At 34.2% G+C, this 26533-nt stretch overlaps 1 protein-coding gene across 7 annotated transcripts; it reads right to left on the reverse strand.

Moving 5' to 3' along the window:
• Positions 1 to 1565: 1565 nt before the first annotated feature.
• Positions 1566 to 24809, reverse strand: LOC107843170 (origin of replication complex subunit 3). 7 transcript variants are annotated; one of them, XR_007044377.1, is made up of 20 exons: positions 24374 to 24808; positions 23725 to 23783; positions 23441 to 23626; positions 23157 to 23337; positions 22537 to 22706; positions 22300 to 22430; positions 19581 to 19854; positions 19361 to 19438; positions 18836 to 18927; positions 18645 to 18735; positions 17355 to 17554; positions 16713 to 16782; positions 14012 to 14097; positions 13463 to 13582; positions 8282 to 8357; positions 5715 to 5842; positions 4445 to 4612; positions 2692 to 2823; positions 2421 to 2589; positions 1566 to 1892 (listed from the first exon to the last, which is right to left on the reverse strand). XR_007044377.1 is itself a non-coding variant. In XM_047395998.1 (19 exons), exons 2-18 carry the CDS (start codon positions 23779 to 23781, stop codon positions 2718 to 2720), a joined length of 2184 nt encoding a protein of 727 aa, XP_047251954.1. In that variant the 5' UTR covers positions 23782 to 23783; positions 24374 to 24808; the 3' UTR covers positions 1970 to 2589; positions 2692 to 2717. The 7 variants fall into 7 exon arrangements, 5 of the variants coding, with proteins under 5 accessions (XP_047251954.1, XP_047251953.1, XP_047251956.1 ...); XM_047395998.1 differs by lacking the exon at positions 1566 to 1892 and having other exon boundaries at positions 1970 to 2589; positions 13463 to 13552; XM_047395997.1 differs by lacking the exon at positions 1566 to 1892 and having other exon boundaries at positions 1970 to 2589.
• Positions 24810 to 26533: the final 1724 nt, after the last annotated feature.

Raw genomic sequence — 26533 nt, forward strand, 5'->3', positions numbered from 1 at the left:
CGTAGCCATGAAAGGTGTCCTTGTAATGGTATGGATAACTATAACGTAATGTAAAGGATCAGAAAGCTTAATGTGTAGGAAAATTTGTTCATGCTTCGAGGTGGTGGATAAGCATGGAAGTTTCTAGCTTTTTTTAATAAAAAAATTATTAAAATATTAAGTGAAATTTCTCAGAGATTATTTTTAAAAAATTCTTTCCTCAAATATAACAAATCAAAGTATAAGAAGAAAAGAATATGTCAATAAAACATAACAATTAATTATAAAATAATGAATAATCTAACCATAATAAATAATACTAGATGATAGATATCAAAAGCAATAACTACTATGATTATTATTATGCAGACACGAACAAATCTATATCTATCAACAAGACATCACTTCACCCTCAACTACCTAGTTAATCTTTTATTCTAATTCGCGTCCTTCGTAATCTTTTATCTAAGGTCATGTTCTAAGTTAATTGAACTATATCAAATTTAATATCGCCTCTCTCAATACTTCTTCGACCAACCTCAGCTTCTCTTGTAACAATACACGACCAACCTTTCACACCTCTGTACTGTCTATTGCGTTCGTGCATTTTTGATTCACATGTGCAAATCATCTAAATTCATTTTCACATTTTACTTCCAACGAGGTCACTCCTATTTTTTATTTATATTAAAATGTTCTTTAAAAATATATAAATTATTATTGAGCTCAAGTTCTATTGAGCTATACAAAAATGTTCATGAGCCCAATACCAAGATGGATGAGAAGAAGGTAAGAAGCCCAAGAGAGATTGGGCCGCAGAGAATCTAACTATGAAAGGCCCAATACTAAAATGTTCGTTTTTAGTAGGATAATCATTTAATTTTGTATAAATAACATAAATATCAACTATTTTGGAATTAATTAAACTCTCTCCCACTTTTTTAATTACTTACTCTCTCTCCCTATTAATATACATGACATAGCCGACATATACATAGTATTCTGTGTATATGTTGAGGAAGTTAGGTATACATAAATATACAACTTATGTTTTCAATATTACAAAAAATCCCAACTCCCTAAACATATTACAAAAATCCCAACATATACACAGAATGCTATGTATATATATTAATAGGGAGAGAGAGTAAACTAATTTAAAAAGTAGGAGAAAGTGTAATTACTTCCAAAAGGGTTGATATTTATGTTATTTATATTTAAAATTAATTTTTAAAAATAAATTTATCCTTTTCGAGAGTAACTTTAGTAGACGATTGTAGTTGAAAATTCTCGTTCTTAGACATTTTTGTCTGAAGTGTAGCGCTGTGAAGATCAAACTTCGATTTTTTTGTGAACAAGAAGACCATATAATAGACATCTTTTATCTGTCTATTAAGTTAATTCGTATGATTTGCCCAATTTATCAATTGAATTACTGCGTTACAAAGTAGATTTTCATTCTATTTTAGGAGAAATTAATATGTAAAGCTTGAATAACATGTGAGGAAACTAATTTTTTTTTTTAATACATAAACAAATTGTGGCTCGAAATAATATTTTTGTTTTGAATATAGGGAGATAACAAATTTAAGAAAATAACATTTTTCCTTTCCTAATTTTTTATTCACGAACACAGTTGCCAACATTGACATCTTATTTATTCCCTGAAAAAGCTTTTGTACCTATAATTTATACGAGTCCACCTGCTCTATGTTTTGCATGAAAAGTATTTTTTTCTTTTGTTTTTCCACTCAGTGTCCAGTGCGCATATTGGAGCCCCGATTAATTCGAAAAGCGCGTTGCAAGGCCTATTATGGGTGGTAGCAATCCAAACAGGATTTTCTCCATATTCAGAGCTTGAACCCGATACCTCAGATTAAGGGTGGAGCAATTTCACCACTACACCACAATCACTGTTGGTGCATGAAAAGTATTGTTAGTAAAAGGGAAAAAAGTTGTGACGAAAAAGAGTGATAAACATCCCCTCCACAAAAAAAAAAAAGAAATTGTTTAATGATGCTCATAATGGAGCTTGGCTTGACTAATCTAGACTTTGTTTGAATCATACAACTTGCAAATGTTTTCTCAGTGCATTAATTAGTAAAGAGAACACATAAGTTGGGTCATCAAAAATTACAAAGGAATAAAGCTAATTACAACGACGACATACCCAGCGTATTCCCACATAGTGGGGTTTGGGGAGGGTAAAAAATGTACTCAGTCCATACCACTACCTCCGAAGAAGTAGAGAGGCTGTTTCCGATAGACCCCAGACTCAGGAAAAGGAATAAAGCTAATCATGATAGAAATGGAAAGTGATACTTGTTCAAGAAAATCACCAAGAGAAAGGTTAATGGTTGTCATTGTAACATGATTCAAGATAGCTGATAGCTGATCAACATTGACAACACCTAATATAATTTAAGTTAATGCACACACACCTTTTATCATGGTCCAAGATGACATTTCAGCCGATGAGGATCCTGTGCCACGCAACACAAAGTTGAGACCAGTGACACCTTCCATTGATCGATCTGCACCAACCTGTGATGGCCGGCCATCTTGTAGCTTCTTTCACATAATTTTGATTTAGCAGTTGATCATCAGTCACTACACAAATTAACATGGAACAAAACTTTCGGCTTAAGACGATGATTATTGGGTTGTATGAATAAGAGACAAAGAGAAGATATCTAAGCGAAGAGTAAGAACCTCTTCACGACACGCCATTACGCATATTACACTCCAAAGGCTACTCTCTGCACATAATCAGGGCGTCGTTTGCTTGGCATACGAAGCAACCCGGTAATCTGTAGTTCCATCACAGCGCTGCAAAACCTTGCTCTATGCAGCATTAAGTCAAGGATCCAGAATGGTTCCATTGGGTTTCATGCTCAAGTCTCACATAAGACCACAATAACGTACACTTGAGAAAGAAAATCTGTAACAAGTTCTAGAAGGGAAAACGATACTGAAATAACACAATTCGCAAGAAACTTCATCACTTGAATTCCTTCGGCTGTATTGTTTTCTATTTTCTATTGTCATTGAGCTTTGGACAGATCTAATTGGAAACAACTGTTTATTTTGATCAGGCCTTTCATCAAGCAAACAAATTTGATCAACTAACTATGTATTGCATATCAAACAGACTATACACAGAAAACAATTAACTGTAATTGTGAAGAATATTATTGATTTCTTGTATCTACAATATTAAATTGAGACCCAAATTATAGACACTACATTCAAATCCTTTTCCAACTAGAATTCGATAATACTATTCCCATTCCTACTCCAATTCTACCCCATCCCAAGCTGGTGCGTGCGTAGAGGTCAATATGTACCGAGCTTGTCATAGATATAATTAATCTGATGTCTAGTGAGGGAGCTGGTGAAAATATCTCCAAGAAAAATGGTACGGACTGCTCAGGAAGTCTGGCGATCACAACAGAAAAGAAACAAACTGAAAAAGTGGTCGCAAAAGCAGTAAACATCACCGGAAAGTATTTGTCGGTTGCCGGAATCTAGTATAAAATGTATGGGTCATCTCGAAATCAAGAGATGAGTAGATCTTGAAAAAGTCACTGGAAAACTGGTTGGAACATGCTCATGCGCCAAAATATAAGATTTGACGGCCGAAAAGTGGTCAAAACCTGAGAAAAATTAAGAGTAGTTGAAATGAAGGCACGACCCTACTGAAAAAGAGAAGTTACATGGGTAGGGCCGGAATGATGACACGACCATACTGGAAAAAAGGACAGCCAGGTGCACTAAAGCTTCCGCTATGCGAGAAGGGACCAACCACAACGGTCTATTGTACACGGTCTTACCTAGCATTTCAATCAGAGGTTGGACAAGGCTTGAACCTGTGACCTACTGGGAACAAGACAGCAACTTTACTAGTTACCCGTGACCTCATCTATCCTTACATGTCTTTATTTCAGTTTTAGAGACAATTATGTATTTTCAGATTCAACTTTGTATTAGATGCTCTTACACTATGACACCATATTTTGGGGATTTATGAGATTTCTTTCCGACTTTTGTTTCATTTATATTCTGTGTTGGCCTGACTTCGTTCTAGAAGTCTCGCCTTGGTTTATGTTATTAATGATTTCAGTTTTAGAAATCTCGCCTTGGTTTATGTTATTAATGCTTTCGGGCACTTATCAAGGCTGACCCGAGATAAGTGCATCATGACCCGTTTTGGGGTCGTGACGTTTTCCAAGTAGGGCACTACACAAATCCTTTTCCAACTAGAATTCTATATACTAGTCCTATTCCTACTCCAAGTCTAGCAGTAACTTTTTTTTTCTAACAACAGTAACATGACGTGAAGCCATATGGGAATCATGATAGGCATCCAATGAGATTGTTAGTAGACAGCAAGAGAACTATATACCACATTCATATGTCACCTGTTTGAACAGCCAAGAAAATGTTTGAAGAGATAAAAGGATACTGAAAACATGCATCAGAATTGTTTTGAGAATGGGTGTTATCCTTTCTTTTCTTTGGTGAAGCCAACTTCTTCAACCCTTTCTTTTCTGAGCTTGAAATAGATGCTTTGAAGGATTGAAACAAGTCATGAAGATTAATCAGATCACCATGCTCCTGAGCCAGTGTATACCTGTATGAAAGGATTCAAAACAACTTCACCTCCCCTGTTAATCCACGTAAATGCAAAACATTTCATTTTGAATATAAAGTTGGTTCTAATGAGAAAACTATAGAATAGCAGCTTCATCACTTGAATAAATATGCAATCTAAACTTACAAATAGTTGCCAATATATTATCGAGAGTACCTCAGCTTTCAGAGTACTTAATCTTCTATGAAATTCTCCCATAAAAAAAATACCACTCCCTCCGTTTCAATTTGTTTCTTGCTTTCTTTTTTAGTTTGTCTAGAAAAGAATGTTGCCTTCTATATATAGTGAGTTTTAGTTCCATTCCAATTTTACCAAATGACATGGCACGTTAAAACAACAGATTCAAAGCGCATTTTGGTATATTATAGAAACCTTTATTTTTAAGACCACTAGATTCAAAAGTCCTCTCTACATTCTTATTCTTCAAGCACAGTCAAACTTAGGCACAAAATGAAATGGAGGGAATACTTCAGAAGAAGCACAAAGTCCAAAAGCATCATCTATCTACCAATATACAATATTTGTATGTGGTAAATTGTAAAAGATGATTTCAGCCCATCACTTTACTTATGAAAACCTTTTTCCGTAAAAAAGGTTACCTGCTGTAATGGTATAACAGGAGAGGTGCACTTAGGTATGACTTGAATCCCAAATGGTGCATACCAAAAACGAATTCATGTAGACCTCAAATAAGTGCGAAATTTTCCTGCTAAACGGTCATTTATGCATAGTCAGAGACAAAGTCTATGATACATGCAGAGGAAAGGAGTAGAACAGGAAATGCTTTCCACTGCATGAGACCACAGACCCAGAATATTCACAGCACTTCTTTCATTGGCAGGAAAGCATACAATATTATTGGAAAAGAGATGCAAAATGTCCACCTAATTAGCCTAGTTAATCAGGATGAGTATAACATTAGAATCCTAGCACATCAATGAAGGAAAAAAGTATAAACTAGTCTGGGTCGTATTTGGTATATGATCATGTGACCAAACTTAGCCAACATGCCACATGAACGTAAAAGCTCCACTGGGGCATCATTGTAAACAATGAGTAGAGATGCTCGCAGCAGTCTTACATTATTGAAGTATCATGCATAGATGGTGATAGTGTACCACCACTATTGCTGCAACATCCACACTTGAGAATTTTGTAGAAATTCAAGAGATCAATTTGAATTCTTCTTCTTGGATCACCAACCAAAGCCTACGTAGAAGCGTAAAACCAACTGTAAGCCTAAGAATCAACTTGCAATTTATCAATGGTACTTTTGATGTTAAATACAACCGAAAGAGTCACATATAAATGACATGGCAAAGCCATACCCCCAAAGGCAGGAGCCAAATAGTGGGTTTTCCAATTTTGCTCTCTTGGTGACTCAAACCCAACCTTATGATTGGAGGTAGAGGTTCATTTTCCACTAGGCTATCCTCCTTGTTATCGAAGAATTACGGTAAAGAAAATTTGATCTCTAACTCGAGCAAGATATATCCATGCTCTAGAAATCCAAAGTGGTGCCATCAATCAACAACTTATAAAATTCACAAAAACATTGTACTTACTCTATCATAATAACCTTGATATTATCGGTGCATTAGTTACTGTTGTATCAGTCATAAGTTAGAATTAGTTAATTACTGCTAAATTAGTCATTAGTTAATGCTGGATTTTTGCTGTTTTACTAGGTCTTTAGCAGTTTCAAGGATTAGCATTATCTCCCCCATTTGTGGAGTTAACTTGGGTAATTGTGATACTCATCGTGTATATTTACTTGTGATGAGCCTCAAGTTATAAATACTTATTCTAGGAGGCCAAAATAAACAATTAAAAGATTTAGTAACTGTCATGAGACAGTTACGGAGTATTTTTTTTTCTATAGAAAAAGGGGCAGGGCAGTAGAGGAGGGTATTCAGAAAAAAAAAAAAAAAAAAAAAAGTGAATTCTGGAGAGTTCTAGCCTCTCGAATATCTAGGAATGCAGAAATCTGTGTAAATTTAGTGTTATGTATTGTATAACTGAATTTCATTCAAGTATTAGGATATAATTTATAGCGTTAGCAGTGTTCTAAGTGTTAACAACATCCGAGTGGCTGTTTTCAGAATTCTGGTTGGAATATTAATGCATTTAGTATAAAACGTCAGTATTTACTGTTTTCTGCAGAAAGTCCGATTTTATCATTCTCAAAAGATCAACCAATATGTTGTCTTAATGGGGTTGAAGCAGACTACCACAGTCACTGCATTTCGTGAAGAATTTGAAAAGGTGTCGGCATCTATGAATGAGGCGTCAGATGAAATGTTATCGGGAACGTTTTTGAATGGTCTACAAGAGGAAATTCAAGCAGAAGTGATGTTTTTACGGGCTCAAACATTGAAGGAGATAATGGAGATGGCTCAAAAGGTGGAGGATCGAAATTCTGTTTTGCAAGAAGTTCAAAGTTTTAAATTTGAACCAAATACACAGGAAGTTCATGCAATAAACCGGTTGGGTTTAGACCCAATTATCCTCGAGGCACAAACATACTTGAAACACGTGACTCAAGAACTGGATCAGCATGTAGCAACACTGATTCACCAGTGCATACTGCCGCAAAATATTCAGTTCAAATTGGGTCTAAGTGTTAGCAGTGTTGTAAGTGTTGCAAGTGTTAACAATATTCGAGTGGCTGTTTTCAAAATTCTGGTTGTAATATCAGTGTATTTAGTATAGAACATCAGTATTTGTTCCAGTGTTTACTGTTTTTCTGCAGAAAGTCCATCAACTTGCTACATTTCAGCAATAAGATTAATCAAGTTCTTCGGCATTTTATGTTGTTCATTTATGGTCTCAAGAGCCTTCACAAACTCTAACGATTAAGATCCTTATTTGTTTTCTCCCACCCACCCTCCAAAATGGCCAACACTACTAACGTTGTTAATGCTGAGAATAATACCGGTGCAACGATCGTCCAGCTGAATCCGCCTTCACTCTTCACAGTTGCCAATAAAATTAACAGGCAGCCAGAACTTCGCAACATGGAAGGCTTAATTTTTCCATGCTCATGCATGGTTGCGATCTCTGTGGTCATCTAGATGGGTCTACTCCTACATCATCTCGCACTATCACAATTGACACGGTCACTAGTGTCAATCCGGCATTTACTCTTTGGTTTCTTCAGGACCAACTCATTAAAACGCTTTCATGGCATATTGAGATCTCTGGTTGACATCGTCAAGTAAAATAAGAAAAAGAAAAGAAAACTGTGGAAAATGTAAAAGCGAGTAATAAACACGTGAGTTTAGAATTACTGATACAATCATTAGCTATAAGAATCAAAACACAAAGACATTCCTGAAACTTGATCTGACCAACAACAAAGTTGAATAGCTACAGTAAAGATGTTTATTAAACGTAGTATAATGTAATTAGTATCAAACTTTACCAGGTTTCAAGAACTATCTCACAACAAATAGTAATAGCAATTATACTCACTAGGTAATCATGTGCTAGCTGGAAAAAGAGATTGAGGTGGATGAAGCACAAGGGATTTGATAATTACCAGAAACCCATAAGCACAGGTGTCTTTAGATTGAAGTGTAGATGATAAATATAGAAGTATGTTACTGTGATCAGTCATGTCTTGAATGCAAATCCAGGAAACTTAACTGATTGGAGATTGTCAACATCCTTGAAGCAAATTAGTTCATGAAATGGCATACACTCAATGGGCTGCATGGTGTCCCTGTTCGTTAGCAATTCAACAACAGGTAAGTAATCGTGAAGAAACTTAAATTTATCTCTTCTAATTATCCCAGAAATTGAAGCCATAAGCCTTCACCGATACAGGCAAAGGACAATCAAACATGATCTGGAACACATAAACACATGATAACGTCACTTCTTGGGTTTTTTATTTTGCAGATTCGAATACTCAAGTACAATATCTTAGTAAAACTCCAAAAGACAATTTGCAGGATTTTCAGACTCAAAAAATTAAAAACTTTGAGACTTAGATGAAGAAGCACCACTGTGGCAAGCAACTTATTAATTTTCTGCTAAAGATGTTAAACAGCAGTAACAATTACAGTGCTGAATGATATCATAGAAGTCACTAAGGATTAAGTTTCTGTTGATAATAGTTTTTATTTCTTGATAAGAGATATAACTTTATTTTATTTTTAATGAAAATCCAGTATATAAACTGTATACCAAAAAGTTGAGAACCTACACAATAATATGGTTCTCTAAAGATGTACCAAATCTTCTATACATACAGGAACTTCAATGATGCACCAAGACCTTACCACAAATAAAGGTTATTCCGCAAATGAACAAAGTCATTTTCAAACCCCTAAAATCCTCTCTTATCTCACATGATGGCTAAGGGGCAATCACCCATGTCTTGCACCTTCTCTTATATAAATTTGATACTAGCATGGATGGCATGGGCGACACGTACGATGTTAATGAAAGGGAAGCTTAGGAGTTCGTGGGAGTGAACTGGAGGAAGAAAAGAGGTTATTTATGCAAGTGGCTAGGCCTTAAATTCAAGAATTCACAAAGAAGACAACCAAACAAGGCCCTTGTCTCATTAAGGGCAATATTGCGAAAAGTTAATGTCTTCTTTATTTCTTTCGTATAAATAGGGCCTCTTTTATTTTGGATGATAGACTTTGATGAATATTGAATATTGAATTTTGAAGCTTGTAGTTTCTAGGTGAAGCCTAGCATTAGCGTAGTTCATAGTGAGTAATTAGTAGTGGGATCTTGGAATTGTTGAACTTATTCTGCTTGATTAATCGAAGCTTACCCATTTGTGGTTATTTTGGTTTTCCTGTGATTTGTTGAGTAGGGTAGACTTTAAGTTGTGAAAATCAATTGGGAGGTGAGGGTTTTAGCCCCATATTGCCCATAATTTTATGAGCTTAAGTATTAACCCACATATCCTTTTCTTTCTTATTTTCCTTCGTATTTGATTCTTATCAAAATCTATCTATATATAAAAAGAGAAGCAAAAAGGACATGTGTCATCACTACCAAAAAAACAAAAATTTTCATTAAAAACTAAACTTAAAATTAAAACTTTAAAAAGAATAAAATTTCCACACACAACAACGATTTAACACACTACACCTTAAAAATTAAAATAACTTTTTCAACTATCACTATATAAACTGAAAAAAATGAAAAATAAAAAGAAATAAGAATTTCCTAACATGCCGGATTAACAATATTTTTTAAATTTCTAAACTAATTATAATTTTAAAAATATAATGAAAAATAAAAATAAATCTACACAACTATGTATTTTTGGGGAAAATGTAAAACAGTCATTTTTTGAAAAAAAAAAATTTACAATAAAGCATGAAAATAATATTAAAATTAAAACACATTAAATTTTATAATTCTCTTGACAGTTTTTAGGTTTATCATTACCCCATGTAAATCAATTTAAAATTTGAATTTTAAACTAACCCACTATCTATCTTGACAGTTTTTATATATATCAATATATAGCCTGATTCAATCAATTCGCAGAAGTCTAAACAAACTAGAAAACTTCATCCACTGAATCAAACTACAACAAATTCATTCCGCTTCTACATTTGATCACTTTGCAGTTGTGCTCTATATATTTACATATTTTTTGCTTCAATGTTTATGATATTGGATGTGAACTTTTTGATGTAATAATTTCTTAAAAGTCTTCAGGATTTTCTTTTATGCTTTTCATAACGTCTGCATAGCCTGGTTTTAGTTGCATATGCATATAAAATAAATCTACGCATTATCTAACGTGATAAAATAAATCTATGCATTATCTAACGTGATTTGTGCAGGATAGAAGGACTGATGTTAATATGAAGAAGATTTAACAATATGATCTTAATAAGAATATTATATTTTATTATCGTCTGAAATTTTTAAAAAATTACCATTAATATTTTTGCTTTATAACATTTATGTTGTCTAATTATAATAACCTTTACATATTTTTTTTGTTATAGCATTGTATTCATGTTGACTTTGAAATGCAGGATTAAAGCATTAATCACAGTATACTGTTGATCAAATTGCAGAAAAAAAAAAGAAGAATGAAGAATGTATTTGTTGTCAAGAAGTTGCTCAGAGTAGGAAAATTAGAAAAAAAAAAAGTTATGTTACGATAGGCTCCTCTTTTTTCTTTTGGCACAAATGCAATATGCAATATGGAACAGTGTAGTATATGACACAACTTGAAAGTCTTGGTAAGAATATTGTCTTAAGCATTGTTTTTGTTGCTTATTAATATGATTTGAAAAAAAAAAAACGTTTTGCAGATTTACTAAATTGTTGGATCATATGCTTTCTCTGTGTGACAGTATATGTTTTTTTTGTTGTGTCATATGATGTGTTTTTCGGAGTTGTTTGGTGCACCGTCCTGGATGAAATTGATATGGATATTTTATGGGTCAATCTCATTCCATTTTTATCTCATCCTCCATATTTGATAGTAATCCCACTTTGTTCGTAAATATTTGAATAAATAGTGCTCGAATTAGTTAATACATCATATCAAATACCATCTTGAGATTATTTTGCTTATTTGAATTAGCTTTGATTATGTAGAGATTCTTATACTTTAACGATAATTAGAAAAATGATGTAATGATCTACCATCCTTAAATGAAAGAATGACGAGAGGAATTCAAATAGATGGTGATTGAAGATTACATGAATAAACAAGGTCTCAAGTGTCATGGTTTTACCAGGGCTTGCTTCCATAATGGTCAAAGAAGAAGACATGAAAAGCGATCCAATTAAAAAGATTAAGGAAAATAATAAAAGTTAAAAAATATATTAAGTCAAAATGACAAGCTAATATGTAGTCACTTTGATACTATAATAGTATTAAGCATCGAAAAATGAAATTAAAAAAAATGGAGAACAAATAAAAATTGTTGATAAATTTTGATCTATTTATTTAAATTGTTGATAAATTTTGATCTATTTATTTATTTTTAACAAAATAAAAACTAATATTTTGTTAAAATATTATGATCTAATTTTTTTATGGTGATTGGATGAATTCTATCACTATATGTATAATTTACTTCGCCATTAAGATAATTTTAGTAATAAAAATTTATTAAAGATTTATCATATGAAGAAAATTAAGATGGAAGAAATCGAGACAAATTATTTTAACGATAGAAATTGATCGAGTTAATCGATATGATTTGATGATACATCTTTTAAACTTTTCTTCTTCTTTAAAGATTTAAGAGATTCTCGCCCAAAACCTTTTCGCATGATTTACTTTCATTAATGAATGTGATTTTTGTCATTTCCTTTTTAAGTTACTGATTAGTTGAAAACGTATCAAAATTATATGTATCAAGACAAATATAATATATCAAAAAGAGAATGTAATATGGTAAAATTATGATAGAAGTTGTTATAGGATTAACTTTTTCTTGGACTTTTTATTAGGTATATTGTGTAATAAAAAATAAGATGAAATTTTACAAATATGCTTAAGCAAGTATATTTAGTCTGCTCAAGGTAATAATATTACAAGTTCTTATAATTAACTTTTTAAAATATTGACCGCGCATCGCGCGGGTATATTTACTAGTTGTATACCAAAAAGTAAAGAACCTACACAATGGTATGGTTCTCCACAATTGTACCAAATCTTCTAGACAGGAACTTCATTAATGCACCAAAAACTTACTATGAATAAAAGGATATTCGTCAAATGTATAAAATCATTCTCTAACTCCTCAAAAATCTCTGTTATTTTTTGACTCAAAAACAAAAAAGAACTCTCTTATTTCTCACATGATGGCTAAGGGACAATCTCAAATGCCTTGCATCTTCTCTTCCTTCAAGAGGTCCTGCTATGTTGTGTATCCTTTACTTAAATCGGCATTATCTAATGCATCCAAACTAGATTAGAATAAAACCGCCACAAAAATGAAGCATCCTGGCAATTCAGTTATTTCAAGAGCTATTTTCTATGTATGAAGGGTTTTTTTTTTTGTAAAAGGAACAGACTATTTTACATAGGACTTAATCTAAGAAATAATTATTTCTGACAAAAATCAAGCAAAGAGTATTCTAGAATGTCATATGAATTATCCTAACATATTGTATTATTCGAATACAATGAATCTAGACAACTCCGACCTACATTTACAGTTAACTCTCATGATATTCTAACAATAGTACACAACATTCATCAGATTATTTACCATTCTAACAAGTCCTAACTAAGAGAGCAGAGGAGGATAATTCTCTAAGTAGATGTAGACATGTAGTCGCGGTTCTTTATCGCACTTTGAGCTATTTTATGAAACCTATAGAAGTGACGGTCTATGTACCTGAAGTACTATTAAATAGTTAAAATGTTTTTTCTTTTTTTCATAATTCAGCTAACACATAAGAATAGAATTTTAATTTCCTTTGTATCATGCCCCTAAATTTCAATATTAGAGCATCACTATGTCTATGTTAATGGTTGCCATGATTCTATCACCTATACCTTATACTTTAAATTATCTGTACGTGTTCTTAATGTTTCTTTGCAAAACCAGCATTGTAGCCGACACACCATCTAAAAGCAAACGTTTGGTAAATTTATACAACGTCACGGTCTTCTGCTGGTTAAAAGCTTAAAGCACATAATCTGGTCAAAGAGAAAGTAAGAGAAGAATATATTTTCCTATCTGGCATGCCATCACAGAAAGGAACCATGATGTAGTCAGACGGAGAGGAAAGCAAGATGAGCAATCCATCACCACTATGCAAATTATAAAGCACAAAATGACAGATGGGTAGAGGATACAGGTTATGTGCCCCTACCTTATCGTTTGACCTGCTAAAGTCATAGCTTTGTCATTTGATGTGCATGCATCTTTCTCCATATTTAAACGGTGTCGATTGATATGCCTTCTGTTACACAAGTTGTAACATTGTAAATTGCTGAAAAAAGATTAAGATATATTCAGAGGAATCACATGTCACAACTACTTGTACTGAAGTATCTCTACTTGTTTCGTTCCATGACGTAGAAGGATAAAGGAGGAAACTAATGCATTTACTTCCTAGGTGGAGGATAACTCCTATACCTCCACAATCTGTAGGAAAAATGGACTTAAATTGGCCATCTGAACTTCACAGAACGAAATTTTCTTGGCTGGAGAATGGCATTCGAACAAGCAGTCATAAAATTACAAGAGAAAAGCTAACCCAAAGGCTGGAACAACCTTGATATAATTATCTTGCAATAAGTGGTACTACTATAAATTAAATCTAGCCCAAGTACAATTGACATGCCGGAAACAAAATCTTACAAAACTCAACAAATTGTGTCAATTAATCCATACAATGCTGCAAGGATAGAACACATACTTTGATTTATCAGTTAATTCTGCTTTGTGACTTTTGACATCCCCTGATACCATTTGAGACTGTAGCTCCATAATCTTCTCATGAACCTAAAGCAATGACCCGAGAGTTATAAAATGACTCTGCACAGCAGTATATCAGAACCCACTCGAAGTAAGCATCATGTAAAATGGGAAGTTTAAACTGCTGAAGAACTATCAAAAATTTAGGCAATTCACCACAAGATAAACTTGGAAAAAAAACAGATAAAATCCAAATATCTGGCTTCTGCTGTAAGATGAGTTCTCCCAGTAGCCTTTCCATCCAGAGGCAATTCACTAACCTACTTATCATTGAAATATTATTCAATCAACATGTCAAAACAGATTGAAAGTAAAAGTAGTTCAAGTCACTGAGATGCTTCTTTCCTTTTCACTTCAGATAAAAAGAAGGCTTAGCAAGTACCTTCTTGAGAAATAAGTATCTACATGCGCTTCATAATCTGCTTTTATATGACAGTACTTTGTAATCTTTCTGTTTGCTTTATAACACAAGAAGAAAAGAATCCCTCTATCAAACTCAATGTATTTGCGTAACATATATCTGTAATCTTATATCTATATATAGATCTCTATTTGGCATTATGCTGAGGCTGTCAACGTCACACATGAAGTCCCAGTTCCCAGCACAATCTCCTGTTAACTTGTAACTACGCGAAAGAAATTACGTACGTGAAGAAAATGATGTCAAACAATGAGTTTAATGGGCATTCCTTGGTTGTAGATAGAGAAGCTCATACAACAGAATTAGTGGCTCAGTAGCATCTGGAACTGAAAGGCAATAGCTATTCCAGATACAATATTTGTAGTACCTGGCAATTATTTTTAAGGAGGATTTTGTCCACAGAACCTAAATAAAGAAAGAAGGCGCTATTGCACTTGGGTACACCGTTCATGGATTAAATAATGACTTGATATGGTTCTTTTGTAGTACAATTTAAATCATTAATAGCATAAAATGCTATGTTGGAAAATCTTTTAATAATCATATCCAAGAGCTACTTATCCTAGGTGTGGCTTTCCTGCATCTTGGACAGTCAGGATTCATAAACTCAACTTGCTTGGGATCAAGACATAGTTTTTGGTGTACCCAAAAGTGACCTATTAGCACATGACAGTAAGGCAGTAAGCTAATATTGCACGACACTATAGGACACTGTAAGAATTCAATTCTTGAAGAAAGCAGTAACATAGACTCATTTCCTTAACATATAGGAGCGAAACAGAAAAGAGATTTCCAATTCATCCATAAGTCTGATGGTTGTAGACCACTATACACATATGTTAATGACAGGTAAATGAACAAAAGTAACTCGATGGAACGTTACACTCAAGGCAATCTTGAAATACTTAAATGTCACATCTTACCCAAATACATCATAGCTGCAAATATATCACTCTCAAAAATATCCACCATATTTATGATATCAAAGCCTTAGGACTCCTTTGATGTGCTTATGCTACCAAAAATGCTCTCAGGAACTATTTTCCAGAGCTTTCTCTTTCCTACTTTATAGGTTTGCAGAACACACTTTCCAGCGAGTCTCTACCGGAACTGAGCCTTTCTTTTCTTTAGGCAACAGTTATCACCCACTGTGATCACAGAAACAATCACTAAAATAGGTTTTAAGTAGCAACATGGGGGAGAACAGAATTTATTTTGCAGTTGGTTTCAAGTCCTATGATATTACGAGATTGATCAGCAGGACAGAAACCTGGTTCGAATGGGTGGAAAGAAGTAGGAACTTGATGCGCCAAACCACTTTTAACAATAAAACTTTGGAGTGGTTAACTTTTGCTTTGCGAAAAGCCTTGAGGGACACCAGAATGCATCCAAGAAGGTGGAAGCTCAATGACAAGTTTGCAGATTTTTATTGTGCCAGAATAGGGTGCAGTACAACATCCGGCTAAACACAGAAAGCCAGATTATAGGTTTTTAATGAATTCAAAAGAAATGGATTTAAGACAGGTAACTAAGGGATTAAATAATTTCTACTGGAAACTGCCAGTCTACCCACAAAAGGTAGGGGTAAGGTCTTTGTACACCCCACTCTCCCTAGACCCAACCTGTAGGACGATACTAGTATGTTGTTGTTGTTGTAAAAAATAAGACTCATTCGGATAAATTCAAAGAGGGAAATAGAATTGTCAAAAGGACAGCAATTACAATACATTGTTCAGGTTATTTTGAAAATCTTCATGTTGAAACAGCTCAGGAGCTCCCCTCCTACATCCTCTATTTCTTTGATTTGTCCTCTTGTTATTTAAGCAACAACTCGGCATCCTATGTCTTGGAGATTTTCTGGAGAGGATGCATTCTCCAAAGACCAAAGCTAAATGAAGAATTATGGGAAAGAAAGAAAAGATCATTAAGGCTTGCATGACCTGGGAAAACTTTTGAAGACGTTTACTAACAATGAGAACTGTTCCTTCAACTCCAAATATATTTGCCTCTTCATATGTTTTCAGATTGAATGTACATTTGGTTAGCTCCTTCTATTGACTTAACACTTTTTCCTTTTTGCACGTATTTAGTTTTCCTTTTCTTTAGTATTAACATGTCTCATTGGTCAATTCCATTTTTCCATATTTATTCCTATAAACATAAAATCCATATGTACACCAACAGAATTACATTGCTTCAAATGGACTGCCAGTGAAAATACCTCAACTGTCCCTCTGGTGAGCCCCTCCCAACTCTTAAGCAACTGGGATAACTTTGCAGCTGGTAAGTCCCTGGTTCATCAAAAACTCAAGCATCATGCGCAACATTTGGTTGGGGAAAAGGGGTTGCAGGAATAAGACAACTACAGGAACTTTTAATACTAGGAATCATCTGAATCCATTTCAGTTTTCATGAGAACACCATTTTCGCTAAGGAATCTAATTATGGATAATGTCGTTTTCTCCTTACAGCCATAAAGAATAGAAAAGTACTACTCCCTCCATTTCATTTTATGTGTCGTCATTTAACCGGACACGGAGTTTAAGAAATAAATGATGACTTTGTTAAATTTACAAAATTGCCCCTCCTTAAAGTCACTTTAATGTTTAGTTTTTAGTTGTTTTTTCTTATTAAGTGAGACACAGTAAGGATAAAATGGGATTGATATCATTAAATAGTTGTCAAATAAGGAAATATGACATTCTTTTTGGGACGGACGAAAAAGAAAAGTATGTCATATAAATTGGGATGGAGGGAGTATAATAGAATCCCATCTGCATGGAATTTCTTTGTTTACTTTCCAGGTGAAGTAAAGAACATGTTAATGCTGAAAGTAGAAAATAAGGCTAAGACTTGCAACTACCTTATTTTGCGGATGACTTGATTGGTAACCTCAGCCTTTTGTAGCCTGAAAAGTTTATCACTATCTGACAACAAGCTCTTATCTTTTGCATTATCACAGCCATGATTAGATAATCTGGAGTTGTATAACTCAGGATCCAATGCCTCCAAATACAAGTCCAACAATGCAACTTTATGGTACCTTCCAGCTTCATGTAAACACTAAAATAACAATTTAGTCACAAAATAGAAATCTTCCCCATATTTCGCAAATAATTAGATTTGCATTCAATTGCCACAATTTGGCATGTCCATAATATTCAGGCAAAACCAAGAGATTCATAAGATAATAATTGTCAGAGCTTGAAATTTGTAAGAGATTCCAACTATCAAAAAGATATCGTGTAATATTAAGGGGGTGGCAAGTCTTGAAGGAAGAAATAATGAAAGAAGTGCAAACACTGAATTTTCTTCTGGCTGTTTACAGCCAACAGTAGAATCTAGAGAATTAAACAACAACAACAACAACAAACCCAGTATATTCCCACATAGTGGGGTCTAGGGAGGGTAAAATGTACGCAGTCCATACCACTACCCCCGAAGGAGTAAAGACGCTGTTTCCGATAGACCCCCGGCTCAAGACAAAAGACCGTAGACCATCAGTCGTGCAACATGATAAAGAACAAAGAACCAACATCCACAAAAATAAAGTATAATTAACCAAAAGGCAAGCAATATGCTAAAGTAACAAAAGAACCAACATTCACCAAAAAAAAAAAAAAAAAAACAGTAATCTAGAGAATTAAAGAAAATCCAATAAAGATATAGACATTTCTTTGAAGAACTCAACCAATAACTAACTACTGGGTATGTTGATGTTGTTGTTAACCAATAACAAACTAATATCATATAGAATTGGTGTTTCTATTCCATCAGTGCAGTATTAAATAACAGGTTCACCGGGCAACTGCTGGATAACATCATAACTTTTTAGAGCACTTCAATGATGATATTGAGAGTTGCAAAGGAACTAAACCATTTCCACTTCCAGATATAGTTAGCTACATTTATTAATTAAGAAACGATGAAACCATTCCAACTTTAAGTAATTTAGAAATTTTAACAGGGGCATTTTTTGTCAGGTAATCAATTTCACCAATCACAAGGCCAAAATCGGTCGTATACCAGAAGTATAACAAAAAATAAAGAACCTACAAAAAGACATGGAGCATCGAAAAGTTGTGAAATAATTTTCCAACTCTTATCGTCGTCAGAACGAGGAACCAAGAACCAATGAATAATAAAACCTTACCATAAGGCGAGATCTCCATAGTTCCTGCAGCCTCTGCAGTTCTGATAGTCCTTGGTCTAGACTCATAGCATTTAGTTCTGCGTGATTATTCCTGGTAAGATTATTCATGGGCTATTTAGAGACATTCTCCCCTAATATGAAGTTCACCTTAGAACTTTTAACCATTATAAAGGGGGATATATGATACAAACCGATTTACTGAATATGTCCTGTAAGATGGAAGCTCAAAAGCATGATTAATCACTTCCTCTGGCAAATTAGCAAGATCCTCATACCATGACCTCTGTAATGGTTTAACAATTATAGGTAAAATTATAAATGTACGAAGTTGTCACTTAAATGATGCAACTTGATCTTCACATGGTAACCAGGTGATTGTAAAAACCACCAATAATACAGGTTGGAGCAGAATATCAATAGCAAAAAGGCCTTACTATCATTCCAATAGTATCTGACATCATGGACATAACCTACAATTGTAAGTTAGTTAAGGCCACAGCCTGAAAAATTCTAACCAAGTTGGGTAACTTTATGTTTCACCTATTCAATATCAACAACTACAAAAGGCTCTTTGAAGAACTAGAAAAATCTACGGGCTAAATCCTATAGAAGTCAAAGTACAGACGTTAGCTCTTTCAAGGAAATATTTGTCCCCCACTTAGACCTAGACACCAACCAAACAGAAATACAACAGAACCACTGAGAGTAATTCTCACCTTATTATCTCCCTCGTCAACTAAAATCTTGAGCACAAAGCTAAGAGGCTCAGTGGAAAGCTGTTGGACTAATGCCATCTGGAGAAACCATTATGATACTTGTAAGTATATGATTTGGAACTTATGTACATTTAGATTTCTAATCAAGCAGATTTGAAAAACACATGATGGGTATAGTCCTAATGTATAATTACAAGACAACAAAAAATATGGTACAGACCTTTAAGGCTCTAACAAATGAAGTAACTGTTCCATCTTGTCTTAAAAAATAGTTCCTCAAGAAAGTCGCCACCTTGTGGCCAACACTAAAGCCAGCACAATTTTTTACTAAAACAGCCTCAATGATTGCATCCATCCTTTCAGCTGGGGATTTCAGAAAGAACATTGATGTAGACAAATATTGAAGTGCACGGGAAGTGAGCACATTTGCAGGAGCATCAGTACTAGTAGCAACACCAGCAATTAGGATGATTGGAATCTTAACAGACCATTCACTGATAAAAGCAGACATTACTTATAAGAATCATAATACGGAAGTGATTTTATATGTAAGAACTAAGAACAGCTATATAATGTGATATGAACTCTAAATAGAAAAGGAAATTGAGGTAAGGTAAAACTTAGCCAAAAATCATGCAGTCAGTACGTGCACGGTGCACCATAAGCAATTTGTTTGTAGCAAGTACAATTAAATCAACTTTATCCCTAAAGCAAGCAAATTCCTACCTTAACCAGACTAAGAAAAGGTCTTTCCCTTTCGTAAGGTAATTAAAATGCATCAAATTAGAGATAATTTACGCATAACTCTGATTTGCTACCATACTGTTGCTCCAGCTTTTGCCAGCACTGCAGCAGAAAACTCCATTTTTAACTTGGAATACATATTATTGCCCAGTAGTACTAAATTTAGTTTTAACATATGCTACTCAAACACTTCAAAAATGTCAGCCCAAAAGTGGAAAAACACTTCAAAATGATTTTTCATAAAGTAAATCAAAGTCATAAGAGAAAAATCATCCACAAAGGTAACCAAATACCGGGACCAATTCCGGACATAACTGGACTTGGTATACATTAGAATGAACGAATTCAAAAGCAGAGTCAGCTCATTTATTAACTCTTCGACTTAACCAGCTACGGTGATGTTCCGCAAACTGACACGACTCATACTCTAATGAAGAGACATTTTGAAACTGAGGACAAAGCTCATTCAACATACGTATGGAGTGATGTCCTAACAGCCAAAGAGCCAAATGATGACACGAGACTGAAGGAAGCAACTGATTACCCGTTCATTAAGGATGTATAGGCTACCAGATACATATCCTTTACCAAAACAACAATCAGTTAGAATGAGATATAATAATTTAGACATTTGGTATGTTTACTTACGAAGATTAAATTAGAGGCGATTCTTAGGAGACTTAAGACAAATAATAGTGCAATATAGGAAGTTGGCTTAACTATCCCAGGCCCCACGGTGTTATAGGTTGACCCATACCACGAAAAAAGATGATTTATGGGGATGAAAACTAGCAAAGGTACTGGGACTACCTGTCATGTAACATGAGGTACCAAAATTAATCACCATTTGTTTGAGGTGGAAACAAGACATGCTTTACCTGACTCGACAATGGTAGTGACTGAAAGTGGATTCCTTTAATTATTCCTAATACTGAGAAAATTTAGCAAACTCGTCAACCATTAGAAGAGTTATTTTATCGGAAGATGGACTAGGAGCAGTTGCAAAATGATCAGATTGAGTTCTCTCATTATGATAGAAATTTCTTACAGTTACGCTTCCAATAGATTGGCTCATGGCAAAAGATTCTATAGTGTTAAACTTTTAATTCTTCCTCCATTGTGGTTGTACCTTCTTCCTGTGTTATTTCCTCCTACTCTGACAACAACAATATTCTGTTGAACGGAAGAAGTACTCTCTGCCGTACTAAAGACATCCTTGAGAGAGGTACTTTTGGAGCTAGAAAAAATTTAATATTTACCCGTCTCAAATTCAAAAGGGCGACCAATTAAAAAACTCATTAGGGCCATTTGTTCTTCCTGAGTTTGCTCCTTGATATTGGTATTGAATGGCAGAAGTATATTCAGTTCCTCGTAGGAGTTCTTAAAGTCCATGCAATCTAAGTTGCCGGGACTCTTCATTTTTTATGCCGTACCCGTGTCAGATTCTTCAAAAAATACACTAATTTTGGCAAATCCGATGCGCACCCATTGACATTTTAGACGAGTTCGAGCAACATATCATGAAATAAGCAGTGAGAAATTAATCCCCTTCTCAACACGATTGAAACTCTTGCACACATCATAAACTCGAGGCTTGTTCCCTTTGCCAAAATATAAAAACTCCAAATAATTCATTAATTTTTTGACAAATTCACAAAGCGTGATCAAACCAATAACTTCACTATCAATAGGATTTCTAATTTGCAAAAGTATATCATACATCATCTCTCATCTACGTTTATTTTAGTTTCATCTATAGGTGGCTCTTCAACCAAATGGTCATATTCTTCTCTTTTCTTTTTTTTTTGAAACAGGTAACTTCCAACCAAATGGTCATATTCAAAACATTACGCAAATACATTTAATGGATAAGGGGTATATTTGGCCCAAAGTATAACGGTAGGGATATTTATATTTCAATATTAAAACGGAGGGTAAATATATATTCTTTTTGATAAGGTAAGTAATTTTATTAACAACATATGGGACCTCATATATAAGCCATATACCTCGTACACAGAGGGTAAATATGAATAACATTTGTAAGTGAAGGGCAAGGATGACCCTTTTCCATAATTAAAATTGTAAAATACATCATTTTGAAGAAGTACTGAGCCAATCATGCTTTAGTTACACTTGAAAAGTAGATAGCTATGGTGTAAAAAGGAGATGCACTTATAATTACATGACATTACCTCAACATTTTGATGAAATCTGATAAGAGGGCCCCAGAACACCTCTCCATATCCTCAATAATTACAACCACTGGTTTCTCATACTTGCCATGGTCACTATACCATGATGCTAAAAGCGAAACATCAGCTGCCTTAGAATTGAAAAGAAGAATGATAGTTAATAACAATAAAGATGTCGCATGAGACTTAGTTCCACTTAAATATGTGCATAATTATAGACTTAAATTGTCTACTTACTTCAATGTCAACCATAAGCAATTGTCGCAGAAACGCTCTAAGACAACCCCCGATGCCATTCTTGGTAGAAAAATCCAAGGAGGAAATATTAACCACATAGCATCCACGAGATTTCAAGTTTAAACCAAGTTCAGAAAAAGTTAATATGTCATCCACTGTTTCAATATTCTCTGCAAATAATCCAAGAATGTACTGATCAACATGAGGGAACCACTAGCCATTGATAAAATATTATCAACAGTCAACTTTTATCCACCAGAACAGCACATGTAAAGTTGAGAATTGGAACTCAGTGTTAGATGGCTTGGCCATAGTTCACACAATTGAACAACATTCATGAAAAAAAACACGACAAATTTATGGGATGAATGAGACAAAAAGAAAAAAGGGCAGCCTGAAGCACTAAAGCTCCTGCTATGTGCGGTCTGGAGAAGGGTCAGACCACAAGGCCCTATTTTACGCAGTCTTATACTGGATTTCATTTCTGCAAGAAGTTGTTTCCACAACTTGATAAGAAATATTTTTAGAAAACAAAATATAAGATTTCAGTTATTGGTTATTATCATCATAGTATAATATTTGCAATCTAAACATGTAAATGAAATGAAAAATGAACTTACTGGTGAAGACCAGAGCAGTGAAGAGCTTTTTAACTAAACCACCATTTTGAACAAAAGGGTATGGAAGAGTTGACTTTGATGGATCAACAGGCCCTCTACATGAACAAATTTCGTTAAAAGATTCACAAACCCATCGTCCTATCTCATCAAATACATCAGCATTTATACTCCTCAAGACATCCTAAATTCAATTGTCAAACAACAAGAAACAAGCAATTTAGCACTTAATTTACACTGAAAAATACATACTAAACATTGAGGAAACAAAATTCGGAAAGAAGAACCTTAATGTTGGATTCAATTTTTGACCAGACATAGGGGAAAACTTCCATTTTCAAGTTCTCTTTCATGCTTTCACTATTTAATGACACTTTTGGTGAAGAGTCAAGTCTTCTTTTTCTTGGTTTTCCAGGAGACATTACAGCAGACGACTCTGAAGACTTTGATGCCTTGTGCAGCACGAAGAATGGCTGTGAAAGCAAACACTCAAAAGCAGTTACATACATTCTCTAAAACAAAAACAAAAAAAGAAAATGTGGAAAATGGATAAAGTAATATTGATATGAACCTGAAGATTGTTTTCAGCAAGTTGGTCTGTGGGAGGATGTTCATTTGGTGAATACATTTCTGGAAGAGAGTACACATCAGTACAACAACAACAAACACAGTGGGGTCTAGGGAGGGTAAAGTGTACGCAGTCCACACCACTAACTTAGAAGAAGTAAAGAGGCTGTTTCCGGTAGACCCCCAGCCAATGACAGAGCCAAGATTTTCACAAGGGGTTCACAAGTGAACATACGAACTAACTGAAGGGGGTTAGACATCTACTATATATACATAATATATAATTTTAACCAAGTATATATAGTGTAATTTTCCGTCGAAGGCGGTTCGGATGAACCCGTTATCGCAAGTGTAGCTCCGCCCCTGCCCCTGGCTCAGGACATATAACAGTATACCAAATAAATAACATCAATGCACACAACACGATGGGATAACACGCTGCTAAATAATAAAGGAAAAAAGTCACCCACAAGGTAATGCTATAAACTATCTATCCAAAATCATAGAAATTACCGAAACACCACGAACAAGAAACTATAGGCACAGATACACACAAAGCATTCTTCCCTACTATAACGGTTGAACTCCTACCCACTAAAGTAATAATGGGAAAAAGAGCAGCGAAATAGCGAAGAAAAAGAAAAAAGCAATACCTGGCCAATTACACTGTGCAGCTGAATATCAGTTGGGACCCTAGGGAATAGGTGGAGATTATTGAACTTAGAGCAAACACTCGCTCGAATGTGGAAGATAAAGCTGTATATGCACTGTTGCTGGGACTCGGCGGTTATGCCGTCAAGGCGACACTGGTACGGACGCCGGCGAAGAAAGTTGGCTTCGTCCTCGAAAGGGAGAAACTGGCGGCGGCGGCGGAAGGGAGAAAATCGGCGACTGTAATTGTTGTCGTCGTCGGAATAAAATCGGCGGCTGTAACTGTCGGCGGCGGCGGCTGAAAGGAGAAACCGGCGACTGTAATTGTCGTTGTCGTCGTCGTCGTTGGGAGCTTAAATGGGGTACTCAATTTTGGCGGGAAAGGATTAGAGCCCTTGGATTGTCTTTTTTGGCGAATTACATTTCGAACACTTTTTGGCTTGTTTCTGTTATTTTTTAACTTAGTAACCGGGCTGGGCATTCGGTATTCGATTAGGTAATTTTAAAGTTTGGATTCGATAATTTAATAATTGGTAATTGAACATAGATACTATATATCATACTTATAAATATCAATTCGATAATTTGATAATCGATAAATTAAACTTTGATTCGGTACGGTATTTGGTAATACCATATTAAAGTTGGAGATATGCAAATGTACGTTTAAACTTCAAAAAGTATATTTAATAGAAACCCTATTTTAATTTTTTTTTTGTTGCTTTTTACGAATATTACCAAGGTCCATGAGATTCTTTGGGATGACTAATACTATTGTCTATTCGGTTGGTGAGACATATCGTATTCTATATATATATATAAAAAATATTTGATATTCGGTAAATACCGAATACCAAACAGTATTAATATTTTGTATCAATCCTGCATATCAAAATATTGGAAATTTTCTCCCAAATATCATACCAATTACCGAATTATCAAATATCAATTATCAAAATTTTCGATTCGGTTCGATAATTTGATTTTGGGTACTTTATATCCAACCCTACGTTTAGCTATGAAATTTAAAAAAAAAAATCCAAAAAAATTGTTTACAACAGTATGTGTTTGACTGTGAGAATTTCAAATACAATTGGAAAAGTAAAAAAAAAAAAATTACTTGTTTTCACTCATATTTCTTTCACAAAATTTCAAAAACAACTTTAATTTATATTCATAGCCAAACACAATTCCAACAAAAAAAATTATAATTTTTATGGACAAACGGAGCCTTAAAATAATCAAGGGCTTATAAGTATTTTTTTTTTATTCAAATGTTATAAAAATATTTAAAAGTTATCTTAACTTAAAAGCACTAAAGATAAAGTCAATTCAAATAGAAAGTTAATTTTCAAAAGTAATATACAAAAGCATAAAAGAAAAAAAAAAAAACACAATGTTTCTTTAATTTCCTTTTTATTTGTTTGTTTTCCCCTATGTTGTCCTTGACGTTTGTTTAATCCTGTAGGTTATGTGCGTTGCACGTGTATCAAATATTAAATAATAAAAATAATGATAATATATGTTTTGATATTCAAATATAGTAAAATATACGAACAACAACAATAACATACTTAGTGTAATCTCACAAGGTAGTATCTGGGAGGGTATAGTGTACACTGTACCATTATCTTAGATATAGAAAGGCTACTTTTGATAGATCCTCGGCTCAAACAAAAAATATGTCAAAGCAGTATAAAGAAAGAAATAACATATTTAAAGACAACCATGACAAGGACCATAGACAATCTAACAAATAATCATAATTAGTTTAAAAGGCACAACTAATGACCAAACTAAAAGACAAGAAACTATAAGAGAAATACGACTCATAGTATAACTAATAGTAGAGAAGAATAAAGTGACACAACACTCGGTTATCTAACTAACCAATCCATGCCCTCCACAACTTCCCATCTAAAGTCATGTCCTCGGTAAGATCAAGTTGTGTCATATACTGTCTAATAACCTCTCTCTAGCACTTCTTCGGCCCACCTCTACTATCCTTTTAAAATCGTCTATTGCCAACCTCTCATTCCTTCATACAGTTGAATTTGTACTGACCTCACTCGAATCTTGGCTCTATTATACATCCGGGATTACCTTAATATATACCACACACAAACCTTTATCCTCCAAGCATATTCTTCATATAACCTCCC

This window comes from Capsicum annuum, chromosome 9, assembly GCF_002878395.1.
Source record: "Capsicum annuum cultivar UCD-10X-F1 chromosome 9, UCD10Xv1.1, whole genome shotgun sequence".
In the NCBI taxonomy this organism is placed as follows: domain Eukaryota; kingdom Viridiplantae; phylum Streptophyta; class Magnoliopsida; order Solanales; family Solanaceae; genus Capsicum; species Capsicum annuum.

Coding starts and splice junctions, on each gene's coding strand:
- LOC107843170 (XM_047395997.1), bottom strand. CDS start 23,781: ATGTATTCACCAAATGAACATCCTCCCACAGACCAACTTGCTGAAAAC. Junction 18,928..19,360: donor TTGACGAGGGAGATAATAAG/GTGAGAATTACT, acceptor AAACCATTACAG/AGGTCATGGTATGAGGATCT. Junction 14,098..16,712: donor TCACCAGAGGGACAGTTGAG/GTATTTTCACTG, acceptor TCATTGCTTTAG/GTTCATGAGAAGATTATGGA.